The sequence below is a fragment of the Macaca mulatta genome, chromosome 13 (assembly GCF_049350105.2).
Source record: "Macaca mulatta isolate MMU2019108-1 chromosome 13, T2T-MMU8v2.0, whole genome shotgun sequence".
NCBI lineage: Eukaryota > Metazoa > Chordata > Mammalia > Primates > Cercopithecidae > Macaca > Macaca mulatta.
The window spans coordinates 100896380-100911636 of record NC_133418.1 but is presented as its reverse complement, the minus strand read 5'-3'; the positions used below and the strand labels follow the sequence as shown (position 1 = coordinate 100911636).

Below are 15257 nucleotides of genomic sequence, written 5' to 3'. Positions count from 1 at the left end.
TTACTTTTGTAATCTGAATTTAGTAGTTTTCTAAAAGTACTGTCTACCCCACAGCACTGCTTGATGTCTTTTGAGTGACTCCAAGGAGAGTAATCTTTTCTATTTTGGCTCTATCCATCTTTCCATTTTCATCGATCACTGTCTCCCACATACTGCTTTCCAGCCACATGGAACCTCTCACCATTCTTTCCACCCAACAGGCCTTTTCATCACTCTGTGCCTTGGCGTTTGCTGCTCCTTCAGCCTGGAATGCTCCTTACTTTCTTTCATACTCACTCTTCTTCCAAATGCACTTCAAATGCTAGTTTCAGGTTCCTGAAGACACAATTAGTCACTCCAGGTTCTGTGCTCTGTAGTTGTTTTACACCCGCTCCAGCATTTATCATGTGGTCATGTGACTCATTTACAACTTGCCTTCCCCACTAAATTGTGAGCCTGTCTTAGGGTAGGTGTATTATTTACTGTTGTATCACAAAGCCGACTATGTGCTAGGTAATGGAGATACAACAGTAAACAATACATCTAAATACACTTATTTAACATTCTTATTACAAAGAGTGCTAAATAAGTTAATTTAAACTTTACTGTTACCTCTTATTCAAAAAGAATCAAAGGCCAGATGCACTGTCACACTCTTGTAATCTCAGCACTTTGGGAGGCCAAGGCAGAAGGATTGCTTCAGCCCAGGAGTTCCAGACCAGCCTGTGCAACATGGTGAGACCCCATCTTTACAAAAAATTTAAAAATTAGCTGCACATGGTGGCATGTGCCTGTAGTCCCTGCTACTCGGGAGGCTGAAGTGGAAGCATTGCTTGAGCTTAGGAGGTTGAGGCTGTAGTTAACTGATCACATCGCTGCACTCCAGCCTGAGTTATGGAGGGAGACCCTATTTCAAAACAAAAATAAAAACCAAAAACAGGCCAGGTGCAGTGGCTCATGCCTGTAATCCCACCACTTTGGGAGGCCGAGGCAGGTGGATCACCTGAGGTCATGAGTTCAAGGTCAGCCTGACCAACATGGCAAAACACCATCTCTACTAAAAATACAAAAATTAGCCAGGTGTAGTAGTGGGTGCCTGTAATCCCAGCTACTTGGGAGTCTGAGGCAGGAGATTCACTTCTACCCTGGAGGTGGAGGTTGCAGTGAGCAGAGATCACACCATTGTACTCCAGCCTGGGTGACAAGAGCAAAACTCTGTCTCAGACAAAAGCAACAACAAAACCCCCCAAAAGAATCAAACTACTGGCTTAATAAATGGATGAATGAACTAGTGGCAAGGTTGACTACCAAAAAAAAAAAAAAAAAAAAAAAATCTGTGGTTCTTGGCATCCAAGCTCAGAAAAGGAATGATGTTGGAAGTAAGCTCTGTGAAAGACTATTATACAGACCTGAAAATGAGATAATGTTGTAAATACCAACAAAAGACATCCTGCCCTAGATGGCATGTCTTTGGAATTTTGAATTCTGTACCTCACTGCCTGATCATGTCAGGAACTATAAAGGGCCTAAGATTTGATTTTACTTGATTTACAAAGGCTAGTAAGTTAGGGTTTGCCACAAGGAGGTGCTGAATCTGGGGGACAAAAAGAACATGAAAGGGCTCCCCTGTTCCACCATCTCCTGAGATCGAATGTGTTCCCTCTCCAGGTGCTAGGGTCTCTGTGGCCATGCAGTTGGTGTGTCCCATCCAGTAGCCATGTCTATACTTTTTCTCCAGTCGTGCCCTACTTGCATCCAGATATCTTGTCTGGAAGGGTCAGATGTAAGAGGGACAGGGGCATTTTTGCAAAATTAAGAGAACCATTATACCCTATCTTGTCCTGTGTAGAACCTTGTAGAGGGATCTAGAGAACAGTGTACTAAACTAAGTAGTCATTATCATCATGATATAGGACCATGTTAGTCCAGTCTAACTGAACCAGAATTAAATTTGAATTCCCTAGTCTGTCTTTTGGCAAGTAGTCGAAGGTGTTCTCTCCCCAGGGACATCTGAAGGGTACACTAACCAGGCTGGCCTGAGGATGCTGTTAGGGAAAAAAGATGCATCGTGTTTAGCAATTGTCAGTGTAGAATCTTGGATTTTCAAAATAGGTTCTATAGCTCTCCACCCTTATGGTCCAGATTATCACCTAGGAGACCAAGAGGAGATGAACTCTTTCTGGGGAAGGGTTCATTTAGTGACCATACTGCCTTACTAAGGTGTGCAGTGAGAGTTAGGGTTAGAGTCAGAAATCTTTTTGAGTTGATTTTTGAGAAGGCCTTTCCAATGTTCAAAATGATAGCAGATACCTGCAAATGGGAGCGTGAAATGTCCATTGAATACCTTGACTTGTGGTCCATTGCTGAATGGCCTTTGAAATCCCTTCTCCCAAGTCTCACAGGGGTGATGTGGGCCAGATAGATGTCACACATGCAGGGAGTTGTATTACAGGAGGGGAACACTGAGCTCAGGGACTCCACTGCTTTTATAGCAAACAGTAAGCAAGCTTGCTCTTTGTCCTGATGGGAGACATCCCTTCATGTTTCAAGGTTGCTTGCTGCAACCTAACCCTGAGAAATGTCCTGGATAAAGAGTGGTGAGAGCCTTGCATTCTTGGCATACTTAGCAAGGTATGTAGGAGTATAAGAGCCTCACAGAAAGGAGACTCCCAATAGATATGCTCTGTGAAATGATCAGTGCTCTCACATTCCATGCCAATGACCAACACTTATTTAAAAAAAAACAGTTGATCAAGTAATTCCAATGAAAGAAGAGGATCTCTTGAAGTAATAAAAATTGCTCCCTTAATTCATTCTTCTTTTTTAGTGGCTTCTATCTAGTGTTTTTTCAACCATAGAATATTTTTTCTTTAGGCTCTCCAATTTTCTTCTAAAACAATAAAAGTGTCTTTCATGGGCCTCTGATGACTCAACTTCCTTTTTTTCTTAGGTAGTCTCCTGAAAACAAACACAGCATGGTTATTATTTATGAGCTGAAAATTATCACTACAAATGATTCATTCATCCATTTATTATTCCACAAACATTGCGAGGTGACTGCCATGTGCTAAGCACTGTGCTACGTACTGGAGATATAAGGGTGACTGGATAGTTGAAACACAGTTCCTGCCCTCATGGAGTTCATTGTCTAGTAGGGGATATAGGCACATACAAACATCAATTCTATTTCATGGTAATAAGTGCCATAGTAGAGGTATTTGAGCTGTACTGGAGTATGAATTGGGTTCCCATGCAAAAAAAAAAAAAAAAAAAAAAACAAAGGATGAATAATGCATATGACTGGGCAAAGGGAATAGGATGAGAGAGGGTTCAAGAGAATAGAAGAAACTGCTGCCCTCCTCTGCTATATGTATTCTATGACCTAGACTTAAAACTGATTACAGCTGGGTGCAGTGGCTCACATCTGTAATCCCAGCACTTTGGGAGGCCAAGGTGGGCAGATCACGAGGTCAGGAGATCGAGACCATCTTGGCTAACATGGTGAAACCCCGTCTCTACTAAAAATACAAAAAATTAGCTGGGCATGGTGGCACGTACCTGTAGTCCCAGCTACTTGGGAGGCTGAGGCAGGAGAATTGTTTGAACCCGGGAGGCAGAGGTTGCATTGAGCCAAAATCCCACCACTGCACTCCAGTCTGAGCGACAGAGCGAGACTCTGTCTCAAAAACAAAACAAAACATAAACCTGATTACAGTACTTGATGTACTTACTTTTTAATGATGGAGTCTCACTATGTTGCCCACACTGGACTCAAACTCCTGGGCTCAATCAATCCTCCTGCCTCAGCCTCTTGAGTAGCGGGGGCTACAGATGCACTCCACCATGCCAGGTAGCACTTCATTATTTTTGAGACGGAGTCTTGCAGAGTAAGTCACAATACATGCTTAAGATTCTTTTTTTAAACTGAGGACCTGGCTGGGTGCAGTGGCTCATGCCTATAAGCCCAGCACTTTGGGAGGCTTATAAGCCCAGTATTTTGGGAGGCACAAACCTGATTAATTTGTGTGACAGAAGTCCCATAGCATCCTTTTCCTAATTATTGTTTAAAGGTTTTCTTTAATTAATAGTCATGCTCCTAGAATCCTTCATAATACAATTTTTAAATGGTCATTTTTTTTTTTTTTTTTTGAGACACGGTCTCACTGTGATGTCCAGGCTGGAGTGCAATGGTGCTATTTTGGCTCACTGCAACATCTACCTCCTGGGTTCAGGCGATTCTCCTGCCTCAGCCTCCCGAGCAGCTGGAATTACAGGTGCCCACCACCACACTTGGCTAATTTTTGTATTTTTAATAAAGACAGGGTTTTGCCATGTTGGCCAGGCTGGTCTTGAACTCCTGACCTCAAGTGATCTGCCTGACTTGGCCTCCCAAAGTGCTGAGATTATAGGTGTGAGCCACCCCATTCGACCTGTAATTCTTTACTTCCCAAATTTTCTACAGTGATCATGTATAATTTTTTAGATAGAGAAAAATATAATTTTTTAAAAAAGGAGTGAAGGAAATAAAAGACAGTCATAAGACAACTGGCTCCTGAGTGGATATCAGCCTTGTCCATCCCTCCTGATCATTCAACCATTTCCAAGATAGCTGTCCCTTCCCAGAGCAGTGGGATATTAATGGCATGAGGCCAGCAGTGCACTTCTAGCCAGGGCACATTCTTTGGAGTCTGTGGAGTTTTTGTGGCCCTAAGCAAGAATACTAACCTTTAGTGCCAGCCACATAATCTACATTACAGTAGTCAGGCAATTTTTCTGGTCTCCTCTGGGGAATCAGCCCTGAGCCCTAGCTGACAGGTTAAGAGCCTGGCTTCCTGACAGCCAAATTGCCCATCTTTCTAATCTGATATTTTGGTTATTTTAATTAGATAATTAACCCGGCTCTCTATGTCTCTGTTCTGCTGTCTGCTCCTGCCCTACAATTCTGAAATGGAGCCTCCTTCAAATCCTGACATCTGTTCAGGAAAGGTCCAATAATGCAAAACGTGATAAAATGAGGCATATCTGAAGGGTCCAATAGTGCAAAATGCGATAAAATGAGGCATGTCTGTATGTAGGTAGATAGTTTCTGTGATGGTGCTTAATTTCTCAACTGGCCCTTTAAGATTCAGCTCTCTGGAGCCTTCCCTGACTCTGCTAGGCCAAAGTAATTCATTTATTTGTTCATCAAACATGTACAATTGCCTACCCAACATTAGATACCGTGTTAGGTAATGGAGAAGGAGAATGATTAAGACGAGATTCTTGCCTTCCAGAGGTTCACAATCTAGAAAAACAAAGAACTGTAATGGGGGTAATGATTAAGGTATGCATAAAATACATACACAAGTGGATAGAAGCCCAAGATCTGACTTGGGGTCTTTAACGATGATTAGGAATTTGCCGAATAGATGTGAGGGACAGGAAGGAAACTGGAAAATATTTTAGGCAGATAGGACAGCATGTACAGAGGCATGGAAGGCAGAGGCTATATCTTAACCAGCTCTGCTTCCCTAATTTATCTAGGATAGTGCAGGGCACATGGTAAACACCTCTGAATATTTGTTGAAAGAATGAATGAATGGCTGCTTTTGTTACTAGAGGCTTCTATTTCAAAGGAGTGTTTACACAACTCCAGTAAACTTTTTTAAATTTAAATTTAGATTAAAAAAATCTAAAAACAAACACAATTTACCATTTATTAAGCTCAACTCTCACTGATATAATACCCAAGCTAGTTCTCTATGAGATCTTTATTCAAAAATGTATAGACACAGAGGGGGAATACACTATACACCAACAAAGTGGCTGCCTGACTCACAGTAATTCCTTTTCCTGTAAAATGTCTCTTTACATAGGGTCGACTCGCAGCAGCCACATCTCTGTCTTTTTACCCTGCTGTATCCCTCCTCCCCTATCCTGCTCCACCTACATAGCTGACCAATACAGGAGTAAACCATATGACCTGAAACTTGCCAAATCAGGGTCCTAAGATAAATTAAGGGGTATTATGGAAGGCTTGGCCATGATATCAGCCAGGAAAGGAAACGGTTTGCTATGAGACAGAACAAAGCTGACTCATTTAGAAGTCAAGACAGAATCCTAGCAGTGTTCCAGTCCTTGAATCTACCCTCCCCATGGCTCAGCTGCACCCTGTCCTTCCAGTGGCTATGTAAATAACCTCAGCATCTTCCAATAAATTCCTCCTTTCTGCCCTAGCTGGTTTGAGTTGGATCTCTATTACTTGTAGTCAGAAGACCCAACTAACACAGGGAATGAAGACAGGAACTAGGAGGCCAACTTACCCAGGCTCTCTGTGGCTTCCACACAGACGCTAGGATACATGCCCTCAGTGTAAGTTGCCACCAGAAGATACAGATGGGTCTTCACCACAACCACACCAGCGTTCTCCTGGATAAAAAATAAAAGAGAATATTCTGCTCTTGGTTCTAATTACAGGACCAGTAGTCATGCTCCAGCTATGTTTTTCACCATTTTCTGATTTCCGTATTCCATATATTTATATGTCTGCTTTTGGACCGTCCACTCTTTTCCACCAATTTTGTTGCCTTTCCTCAAAAAGTTTCAGACTGTTATAATAATGGTAGATGGATTCTGAAAAGTTCCGCAATTGATTATCACATACCCCATCCCAATTAGAACAACTGATGTAGGCCGGGGGCGGTGGCTCCCGCCTGTAATCCCAGCACTTTGGGAGGCCAAGGCGGGAAGATCACCTGAGGTCAGAAGTTTGAGACCAGCCTGGCCAACTTCATGAAACCCCGTCTCTACCAAAAGTACAAAAATTAACCAAGCGTGGTGGCAGGCGCCTGTAATCCCAGCTACTCAGGAAGCTGAGGCAGGAGAATCTCTTGAACCCAGGAGGTGGAGGTTGCAGTGAGCCGAGACCATGCCATTGCACTCCACCTTGGGTGACAAAAGTGAAACTCATCTCAAAAAACAAAAACAAAATCAAACAAACAAAAAGCAAAACTGATGTAATGGAAAGGTCGTACATTTTGGAATCGGACAGCCCTGGGCTTGAATTCTAGTGCCTCCATTTTCTGCTGCATGTATAAGCAGTGTCCTCATCTTTAAAATGAGATTATAGATTATTTATAATGTGGATGAAGCAGCATGCCTAACCCATAATATAGGGCATCCAATGAATGATTTTCATCTCCTTCATTCCTTACAAGCAACATAGAGCTGAATTTTTTTTTTTTTTTTTGAGATGGAGTTTCGCTCTTGTTGCCCAAGCTGGAGTGCAATGGCATGATCTCAGCTCACTGCAACCTCTGCCTTCTGGGTTCAAGCAGTTCTCCTGCCTCGGCCTCCTGAGTAGCTGGGATTACAAGTGCGCACCACCACACCTGGCTAATTTTATTTTTAGTAGAAACAGGGTTTCACCGGCCGGGCGCGGTGGCTCAAGCCTGTAATCCCAGCACTTTGGGAGGCCGAGACGGGCGGATCACGAGGTCAGGAGATCGAGACCATCCTGGCTAACCCGGTGAAACCCCGTCTCTACTAAAAAATACAAAAAACTAGCCGGGCGAGGCGGCGGGCGCCTGTAGTCCCAGCTACTCGGGAGGCTGAGGCAGGAGAATGGCGTGAACCCGGGAGGCGGAGCTTGCAGTGAGCTGAGATCCGGCCACTGCACTCCAGCCTGGGCGACAGAGTGAGACTCCGTCTCAAAAAAAAAAAAAAAAAAAAAAAAAAAAAAAAAAAGAAACAGGGTTTCACCATGTTAGCTAGGCTGGTCTTGAACTCCTGACCTCAGGCGATCCACCCACCTCAGCCTCCCAAAGTGCTGGGATTACAGGTGTGAGCCACCGTGCCTGGCCACTGAGAGATGTTTTAAGCGCATAAATGATTATCTTTTTTTTGAAGGAGGATGTAGAGTATGAAGGCTGGACTGTATTGGAAAGAGTTCAGGCAAGGCTCAGTTAATAGATTCTGGAATGAACATTTCTCAAAACCAGGCTCTTGATAGGACTTTCTTTCACATATGTCTTCCTGGCACTAGACTGCTATCTCAAGACAGTGGCTCAAGACATTAATGGATTTAATCTGTTTTACAGAGAGGATCAGGCAGGGCAAGGAAAATTGGAGGCAAATTCTTTTCTTTTACTCAGCTCTCTTCAAATCTTGAGCGCTCACATTTTTGGCATAAAGAGAATATTCATCTGCCCGGACACATCTGTAATCCTTTTCCTTGAAATACAATCCTTCTCTTCGGGTTTGCAAAGGGTTCTTGGCAAATCCATTCACCAGTGTTCGGACATCACTGGGCATTACCTGGAGAGGTTACATAGTTAGAACAGGAGTCAGCCAACTATGGCTGGTGGCCAGCCAAATTTAGCCCACTGTCTGTTTTTTATGGCCTGCAAGCTAAGAATGGTTTTCATGTTTTTAAACGGTTGGGGAAAAAAAAAATCAAAAGAATAACACTTCGTGACACAAATTATACGAAATTTGAACTTCAGTATCCATAAATATAAAATTTTATGGGAACACAGTCACATTCATTCTTCTATGCATGGCTGTTTTTCCTTTACAATTGCAGAGTTGAGTGGTTGTGACAGAGACTCTATGGCCCTGTGCTGTAGTTTGAATCTCATGTTGAAATCAGATCCCCAACATTTTGGGTGGGGCCTAATGGGAGGTATTTGGATCATGGGGGCAGATCCCTCATGAATAGACTGATGCCTTCCCTGCGAGGTGGGGGAAGCTGTCAGTGAGTTTTCACTGTATTTGTTCCAGGAGAGCTGGCTGTTAGAAAGAGCCTGGCACCTCTCCACTTGCTCTCTCTTGCTTCCTCTCCCCCACTGTGATCTCTGCACATGCTGGCTCCCCTTCACCTCTGCCATGAGTGGAAGCAGCCTGAGGCTTTCACAGATGACTAATCTTCCAGGCAGTAGACCTGTGAGCCAAATAAACCTATTTTCTTTATAAATTACCCAGCTTCAGATATTCCTTTATCTCAACAGTAAAAAGACTAAGCCTAGAAACCTAAAATATTTATGTAGCTCTTTACAGAAAAAGTTCATTTAAAAGTCATGTCTGGGCTGGGCACGCTGGCTCAGGCCTGTAATCCCAGTACTTTAGGAGGCCGAGGCAGGTGGATCACCTGAGGTCAGGAGTTCGAGACTAGCCTGACCAACATGGTAAAACACCATCTCTACTAAAAATACAAAAATTAGCCGGGCCTAGTGGTGCACTCCTGTAATCCCAGCTACTCGGGAGGCTGAGGCACAAGAATCGCTTGAGAGGCGGAGGTTGCAGTGAGCTGAGATCGCGCCACTGCATTCCAGACTAAGCAACAAGAGTGAAATTCCATCTCAAAAAAAAAAAAAAAAAAGTCATGTCTGCTTCATGTTTGGAAGAATAGAAATAATAAGTAAACCAAGTCTTATGTCCAAACTTGTTTTTTCTTACATTAAAACCTGGTGATGCTACACACAGGCTCCGCTCCTGGATTTTGATGAGGGCTGCACTGTCCACATGCTTGGTTCCCAAGAGGGTGTCTAACAATAAGCTCTGCAAATGGCTCATGTTCCCTCAACTCTGAAAGGGAAAGTGCAGTTGAAGCCATTGACTCTGGCTAGCTTTTAAAAGGCATGTGAATACAAATGTCCTTAGGACACTTCGGACAGTTCTAAGATCAGCAAGTGTACTTTGAAAAGACACAGAGTGAAAACGGTGGTCCATCATTCAGGGCCCACCAATACCCAAAGAGAAACAGAATCATAGAAAAATCACAGCTCACACAGAGTAGGTTATGAAGCTGAGTTTGGAAAATCACAGCCTCATGATTTTCTGGCTATGTCAATGGTTTACATCAGGATCATCTGGGATTTAAAAACAAACATTGTACACTGAGAAAAACCCTGTAAAATAAAAAAATAAAAACAAAAAAACCCAGGATGGAGCGCTACTCCGCTAAGTTAAACACAACTAAAAGAGATATGCGTGGCCATAAACCCACACATTCCCTTCCCGGTGACCTGCATCAGCGCCCACTATGAACGCTGATCAACATCCCAACGGACTAAAAACACCTTGAAGACACTTAAACCCACATTTCCCGCACAAGTCCCCAAGCCTTGGACCCCCCCTCCTCAGGACCTCCGGCACAGGCGCCCCTTTCCCGCCACTGCCTTCCAGTGGTTTGGTCCCCGAGCAGGACCGAAGGCGGGGCAGGGGGTGGTGAGCGGTGAATTCCCCGGCACCGAGGACTTGAGGGAGCGGACGCCACCCCGCTCTCTAGTGCTCCGCAAGGGGCCGGCGACCAAGGACCCGCCCGTCAACCGACGCGGTTGCGGGTGGGTGGCGGCGGCGGGATTGGCCGGGCCTCGCGCCGGTCACCAAGAAGCAAGGACTCCAGCCCCTTCCGCAAACCAAGACCCGCCAGCTAGAGCCGCCGCCCAATCCCCTTTGGGCCTGAAGCAGTCCTCCGCCGCCCTGGCGCCTCCCGCGCGGACTCGCTGTGGAACCCGCGGCGGAGGGGGCGGACGGTCTGCGCGGCGCTGCGTCCGGGAGACAGTGGGCGCCAACATTCGCGCGTTCCGCGCACGCGGGCGGGCTCCCTTCCAGCCGCAGCCGGACGACTCCGGGGCCGTCGGGCCGGGCCCGAGAGTGGAGCAGGACGGCCGCGGGCTTGCTGGCCTTGGGAGGGCAGAGAGGTGCCTGTTGCGGCCGGCGACCTCCCTGCCAGGCCGGGCGGTCCCCGCGCACAACGCGCCTGCGCGGGAGGCCCGCGGTCCGGGGTCTGGCGTGGAGGCCGCAGGCGCCCGGCCTAGCGGGTGGGAGGAAGGGCCGGGAGTGGGCGCGGTGGGCGAGAGCGGGTGCGGACGCTGACGACATCCCCGTCTCACCCGGGCCTCGGGGAGGACTTCGGGCCGCGCAGAGCTCGAAGACTTGCACAGTATGACCAAAAGCCCCTCCCTGCCTTCTCTAAGTAGCTCAGCCTGTGTTTCTCTGGCCGGAAAGTTGCAGTTCTCCCCACTCGAGGCCACCAAAGTCAGAAAAGTGCTGCAAATGGGACTCCCAGAGGCCAGGCTGAAGCTGCCACACTGGCTGGAATGGGCCACCTTGGAGGGGGACTTGGGAATTCATTCCAAGGGACGGGGGTTTCTTTCAAAGAGCATGTTGCCTGCTTACAAAGGAGGCTGGCTCTGAAGCCGTCATCTGGAGTCTGTAGTGAAGGCCTTTTGTTAGGGAAACTGGATGGTTCGTGTTCAAAATCCATTTTGCGTGTGTGCAAGGATACAGGTGGTATTAAACAGAAGAGAAAATCAGATGACTGTGAAATTTTCAATACTAAATAAGATGATTTTTAGTTTTTCTAGGGGCACTATTTATTTGTGACCACAATGAAAAATGTAGACAGTGATGATCTGGTAACTGGCGCACTTCCCAAGCTCAAGAGCTCAAAAGAATGGTTGGAGCCCAAGCCTCTATGTTTTATGGAGGTATATAACAAATAGTGTGGGATTTGGAGATTTTTTTACTTGGGTCGTTGCAGTGGGAAGTGGCTTGTGCTGAATATATTGTTTTTTTTCTATTGTTTGTTTTTATTTCATTCTGTTTATTATTCCCTTCACTTTACTAACTTTGTATATTCACTTTGCTGTTTTTTTCCTAACATCTTAAGGTGGAATCATAGGTCATTGATTATATACCTTTTTAAATGTAGCATAGCTGTAAGTTTCTCTTGAGGTACTGCCTTAACTGCATCACCCAAATTTTGATATGATGTATGTATGTATGTATTTATTTATATTTGAGGTAGGGTCTTGCTATGTTGCCTAAGCTGGAGTGCAATGGCACAATCATGACTCACTGCAATCCCCGCCTCCTGGAATCAAGCCATCCTTCCACTTCCTAGTAGCTGAAACTATAGTCGCACACCACCATGTCTGGCTAATTTTTGTATTTCCTGTAGAGATGGGATCTCACTGTGTTGCCTAGACTGATCTCCAACTCCTGAGCTGAAGCAATCCACCTACCTTGGTGTTCTAAAATGCTGGGATTATAGCTGTGAGCCCTTGTGCCCAGCGAGTTATATTGTTTTTAGATTGTAGTTTCTTTTTTCTAAACAGCTTTAGTAAGATATAATTGATATACAGTAAACTGCATATATTTAAAGTGTGCTGTCTGGTACTGTGGCTCATGCCTGTAATCCCAGCACGTTGAGAGGCTGGGGTGGGAGGATCGCTTGAGCCCAGGAGTCCTGGACCAGGCAAAGCAATATACTGAGACCCTGTCTCCACAAACGAACAAACAATAATAGCCAGGTGTGGTAGCATACACCTATAGTCCCAGCTGCTTGAGAGGCTGAGGCAGGAGGAGCGCTTGACCCCAGGAGTTTGAGGCTGCAGTCAGCTGTGATTGTGCCACTGCATCCCTGCCTGGGTGACAGAATAAGACCCTGTCTCAAATAAAGTATACAAACTTGGTAAGTTTTGACATGTATACACACAAAAACATCACCACAATCAAGATGGTGAACATACTCAGTACTCCCAAAGCTTCCTGACTATTCTGTTGTAATTCCTCCCTCTCTCACATCTCCCCACCACTGCTTTTCTTTCTTTCTTTTTCTCTTTCTCTTTCTCTCTTTCATTCTTTTTCCTTTTCTTTTTCCTTTTCTCTTCTTTCTTTTGCCCTGTCACTCAGCCAGGAATGCACTGGCGTGATCTCGGCTCAGTGCAACCTCCACCTCCCAGGTTCAAACGATCCTCCTACCTCAGCCTCCCGAGTAGCTAGGATTACAGGCCTGTGCCACCACACCTGGCTAATTTTTTTGGATTTTTAGTAGAGATGGGGTTTCACCATGTTGGCCAGGCTGGTCTCAAACTCCTGACCTCAAGTGATCTGCCCTCTGCGGCCTCCCAAAGTGCTGAGATTATAGGTGTGAGCCACCGTGCCCAGCCTGCTTTGCTTTCTGTCACTGTAGTTTAGTTTGCGTTTAAAAAATTGTATACAAATGGAATCTTCCAGTATATATTTCTTTTCCTTCTGTTTGGTTTCTTTGACTCATCACAATTATTTTGCCCCTCACCCATGTTGTATGTATCAATATTTCATTCCTTTTTTGGTTGAATGCTATTCCCTTATATGGATATATCCCAATTTGTTCATCCTGTTTATGAACATTTGGGTTGTTTCCAGTTTGGGGCTATTACAAATAAAGCTGTTATGAACATTCATGTGTGTGTCTTTGATGGACATATGATTTCATTTCTCTTGGGTAGATATTTAGTTGTGGAATGACTGGGTCATATGGTAAATGAATTTTAACTTTTTATGAAGCTGCCAAACTAGTTTCCAAAGTCATTGAATTATTTTGCATAACCACTAGTAGTGTGTGAGAGTTCCAGTTGTTTCATAATCTAGCCAACATTTGGAATAGTTTTATTTACTTATTTATTGTATGGCCTTTTAAACTCAAGACATTTTCAAAAGATGTATAGTGACATCTCATTGTGGTTTTAATTTACATTTCCTTAATGACTAACGATGAGCATCTTTTCAAATCTTACTTGCCATTTATCTGTCTTCTTCTTAGGCGAAGTGTTTGTTCAAATCTTTCGCCCACTTTAAAATTGGCAATTTTAGGTTGGGTGGTTTGTATTCTTATTGTTGGACTCTTCTTATTGAGATATAGTTTATATGCCATAAGATTCACTACTTTTTTTTTTTTTTTTTTTTTGAGACGGAGTCTTGCTCTGTCGCCTAGACTGGAGTGCAGTGATGGGATCTCGGCTCACTGCAAGCTCCGCTTCCCGGGTTCACGCCATTCTCCCGCCTCAGCCTCCCAAGTAGCTGGGATGACAGGAGCCCACCACCAAGCCCAGCCAATTTTTGTTTTTGTATTTTTACAAAAAAAGGTAGAGAGGAGGTTTCACTGTGTTAGCCAGGATGGTCTCTATCTCCTGACTTAGTGATCTGCCTGCCTCAGCCTCCCCAAGTGCTGGGAATACAGGCATAAGCCACGTGCCTGGCCAAGATTCACTAAAGTGTACAATTCAGTGTTTTTTATTTTTTAGAAATTCAGAATTTTTATTTTCAGTGTTTTTTAGTATATTCCCCAATATGTGCAACTGTCACCACCATCTAATTCCAGAACATTTAATCACTCCCAAAAAGAAACCTCACACCTTTTAGCAGTCACTCCCCATTCCCCTCCCTCTCTGGCTGCTGGCAACACTCATCTACTTCCTGTCTAAACAGATTTGTCTACTCTGGACATTTTATACAAATGGAATCATGTAGTCCTTAGTGACTGCTTTCACTTAGTATAATGTTTTCAAGGTTCCTCCATGTCATAGCATAAGCAGTACTTTATTCCTTGTGATGGCCAAATAATATTCCATTGTCTGAGTATCACATTTTGTTTATCCCTTCATCAGTGGATGGACATTTGGGTTGTTTCTGTTTTTTGCTATTATGAATAATGCTGCTATGAACATTTGTGTATAACTTTTTAGGTAACATATGATTGCAGTTCTCTTGGGTATGTAACCTAGGAGTGGAATTGTTGGGTCATATGGTAACTATGTTTAACTTTTTGAGGAACTGCTGAACTGTTTCCCACAGCAGTGATACCGTTTTAAATTTTTATAGCAATGTATGAAAGTTACAATTTCTCCACTGCTCAGAGTTCGTTGAGCTTCTTGTATCTGTGGGTTTATAGTTTCTGATAAATCTGTACATTTTTCAGCCATTCTTTCTTTCTTTTTTTTTTTTTCAAGTGAGTCTCACTCTGTCACCCAGGTTGGAGTGCAGTGGCACGATCTCAGCTCACTCCAACCTCCGCCTCCTGGGTTCAAGCGATTCTTGTGCCTAAGCCTCCTGAGTAGCTAATATTACAGATGTGCACCACCATGCCTGGCTAATTTTTGTATTTTTAGAAGAGACGAGGTTTCACCATGTTGGCCAGGCTGGTCTTGAACTCCTGACCTCAAGTGATCCACCTGCCTTGGCCTCCCAAAGTGATGGAATTACGGGCATGAGCCACCATGCCTGGCCTATTTCTTAAAATAGTTTTTCTATTCCATCTACTCCATCTTTTGGGAAATATATTTTTTCTACTCCATCTTTTGGGAAATACAACTGTATGTACAATAACCTGCTTGAAGTCCTGTAGTTCACTTATATTCTGGTTATTTTCTTCAGTTTTTCCCCCGTGCATTTCATTTTGGAAAGCTTCTGTTGCTATGCTTTTAAGTTCACTAACTTTCTGTAATGTCTAATCTGCTAATAAACCTACCTAG

The 15257-nt window shown here is 44.3% G+C and overlaps 3 protein-coding genes across 5 annotated transcripts in view; 2 read left to right on the top strand and 1 right to left on the bottom strand.

Annotated features, from left to right (window-relative positions):
* Positions 1-15257, top strand: part of FAM228B (family with sequence similarity 228 member B) — a 112042-nt gene that overhangs the window by 50227 nt on the left and 46558 nt on the right.
* On the bottom strand, positions 2693-10724 carry PFN4 (profilin family member 4). 3 transcript variants are annotated; one of them, XM_077960089.1, is made up of 5 exons: positions 9746-10724; positions 9415-9543; positions 8137-8274; positions 6282-6387; positions 2693-2937 (listed from the first exon to the last, which is right to left on the bottom strand). In XM_077960089.1, the coding sequence occupies exons 2-5, from the start codon at positions 9529-9531 to the stop codon at positions 2909-2911; spliced, it is 390 nt and encodes a 129-aa protein (XP_077816215.1). In that variant the 5' UTR covers positions 9532-9543; positions 9746-10724; the 3' UTR covers positions 2693-2908. The 3 variants fall into 3 exon arrangements, with proteins under 3 accessions (XP_077816215.1, XP_001099519.1, XP_077816214.1); XM_001099519.5 differs by having other exon boundaries at positions 10105-10697; XM_077960088.1 differs by having other exon boundaries at positions 9415-10714.
* LOC144333653 (uncharacterized) lies at positions 9808-14162 on the top strand. The gene is made up of 3 exons (XM_077958773.1): positions 9808-9849; positions 10045-12303; positions 13796-14162. The coding sequence occupies exons 1-2, from the start codon at positions 9808-9810 to the stop codon at positions 10834-10836; spliced, it is 834 nt and encodes a 277-aa protein (XP_077814899.1). The 3' UTR covers positions 10837-12303; positions 13796-14162.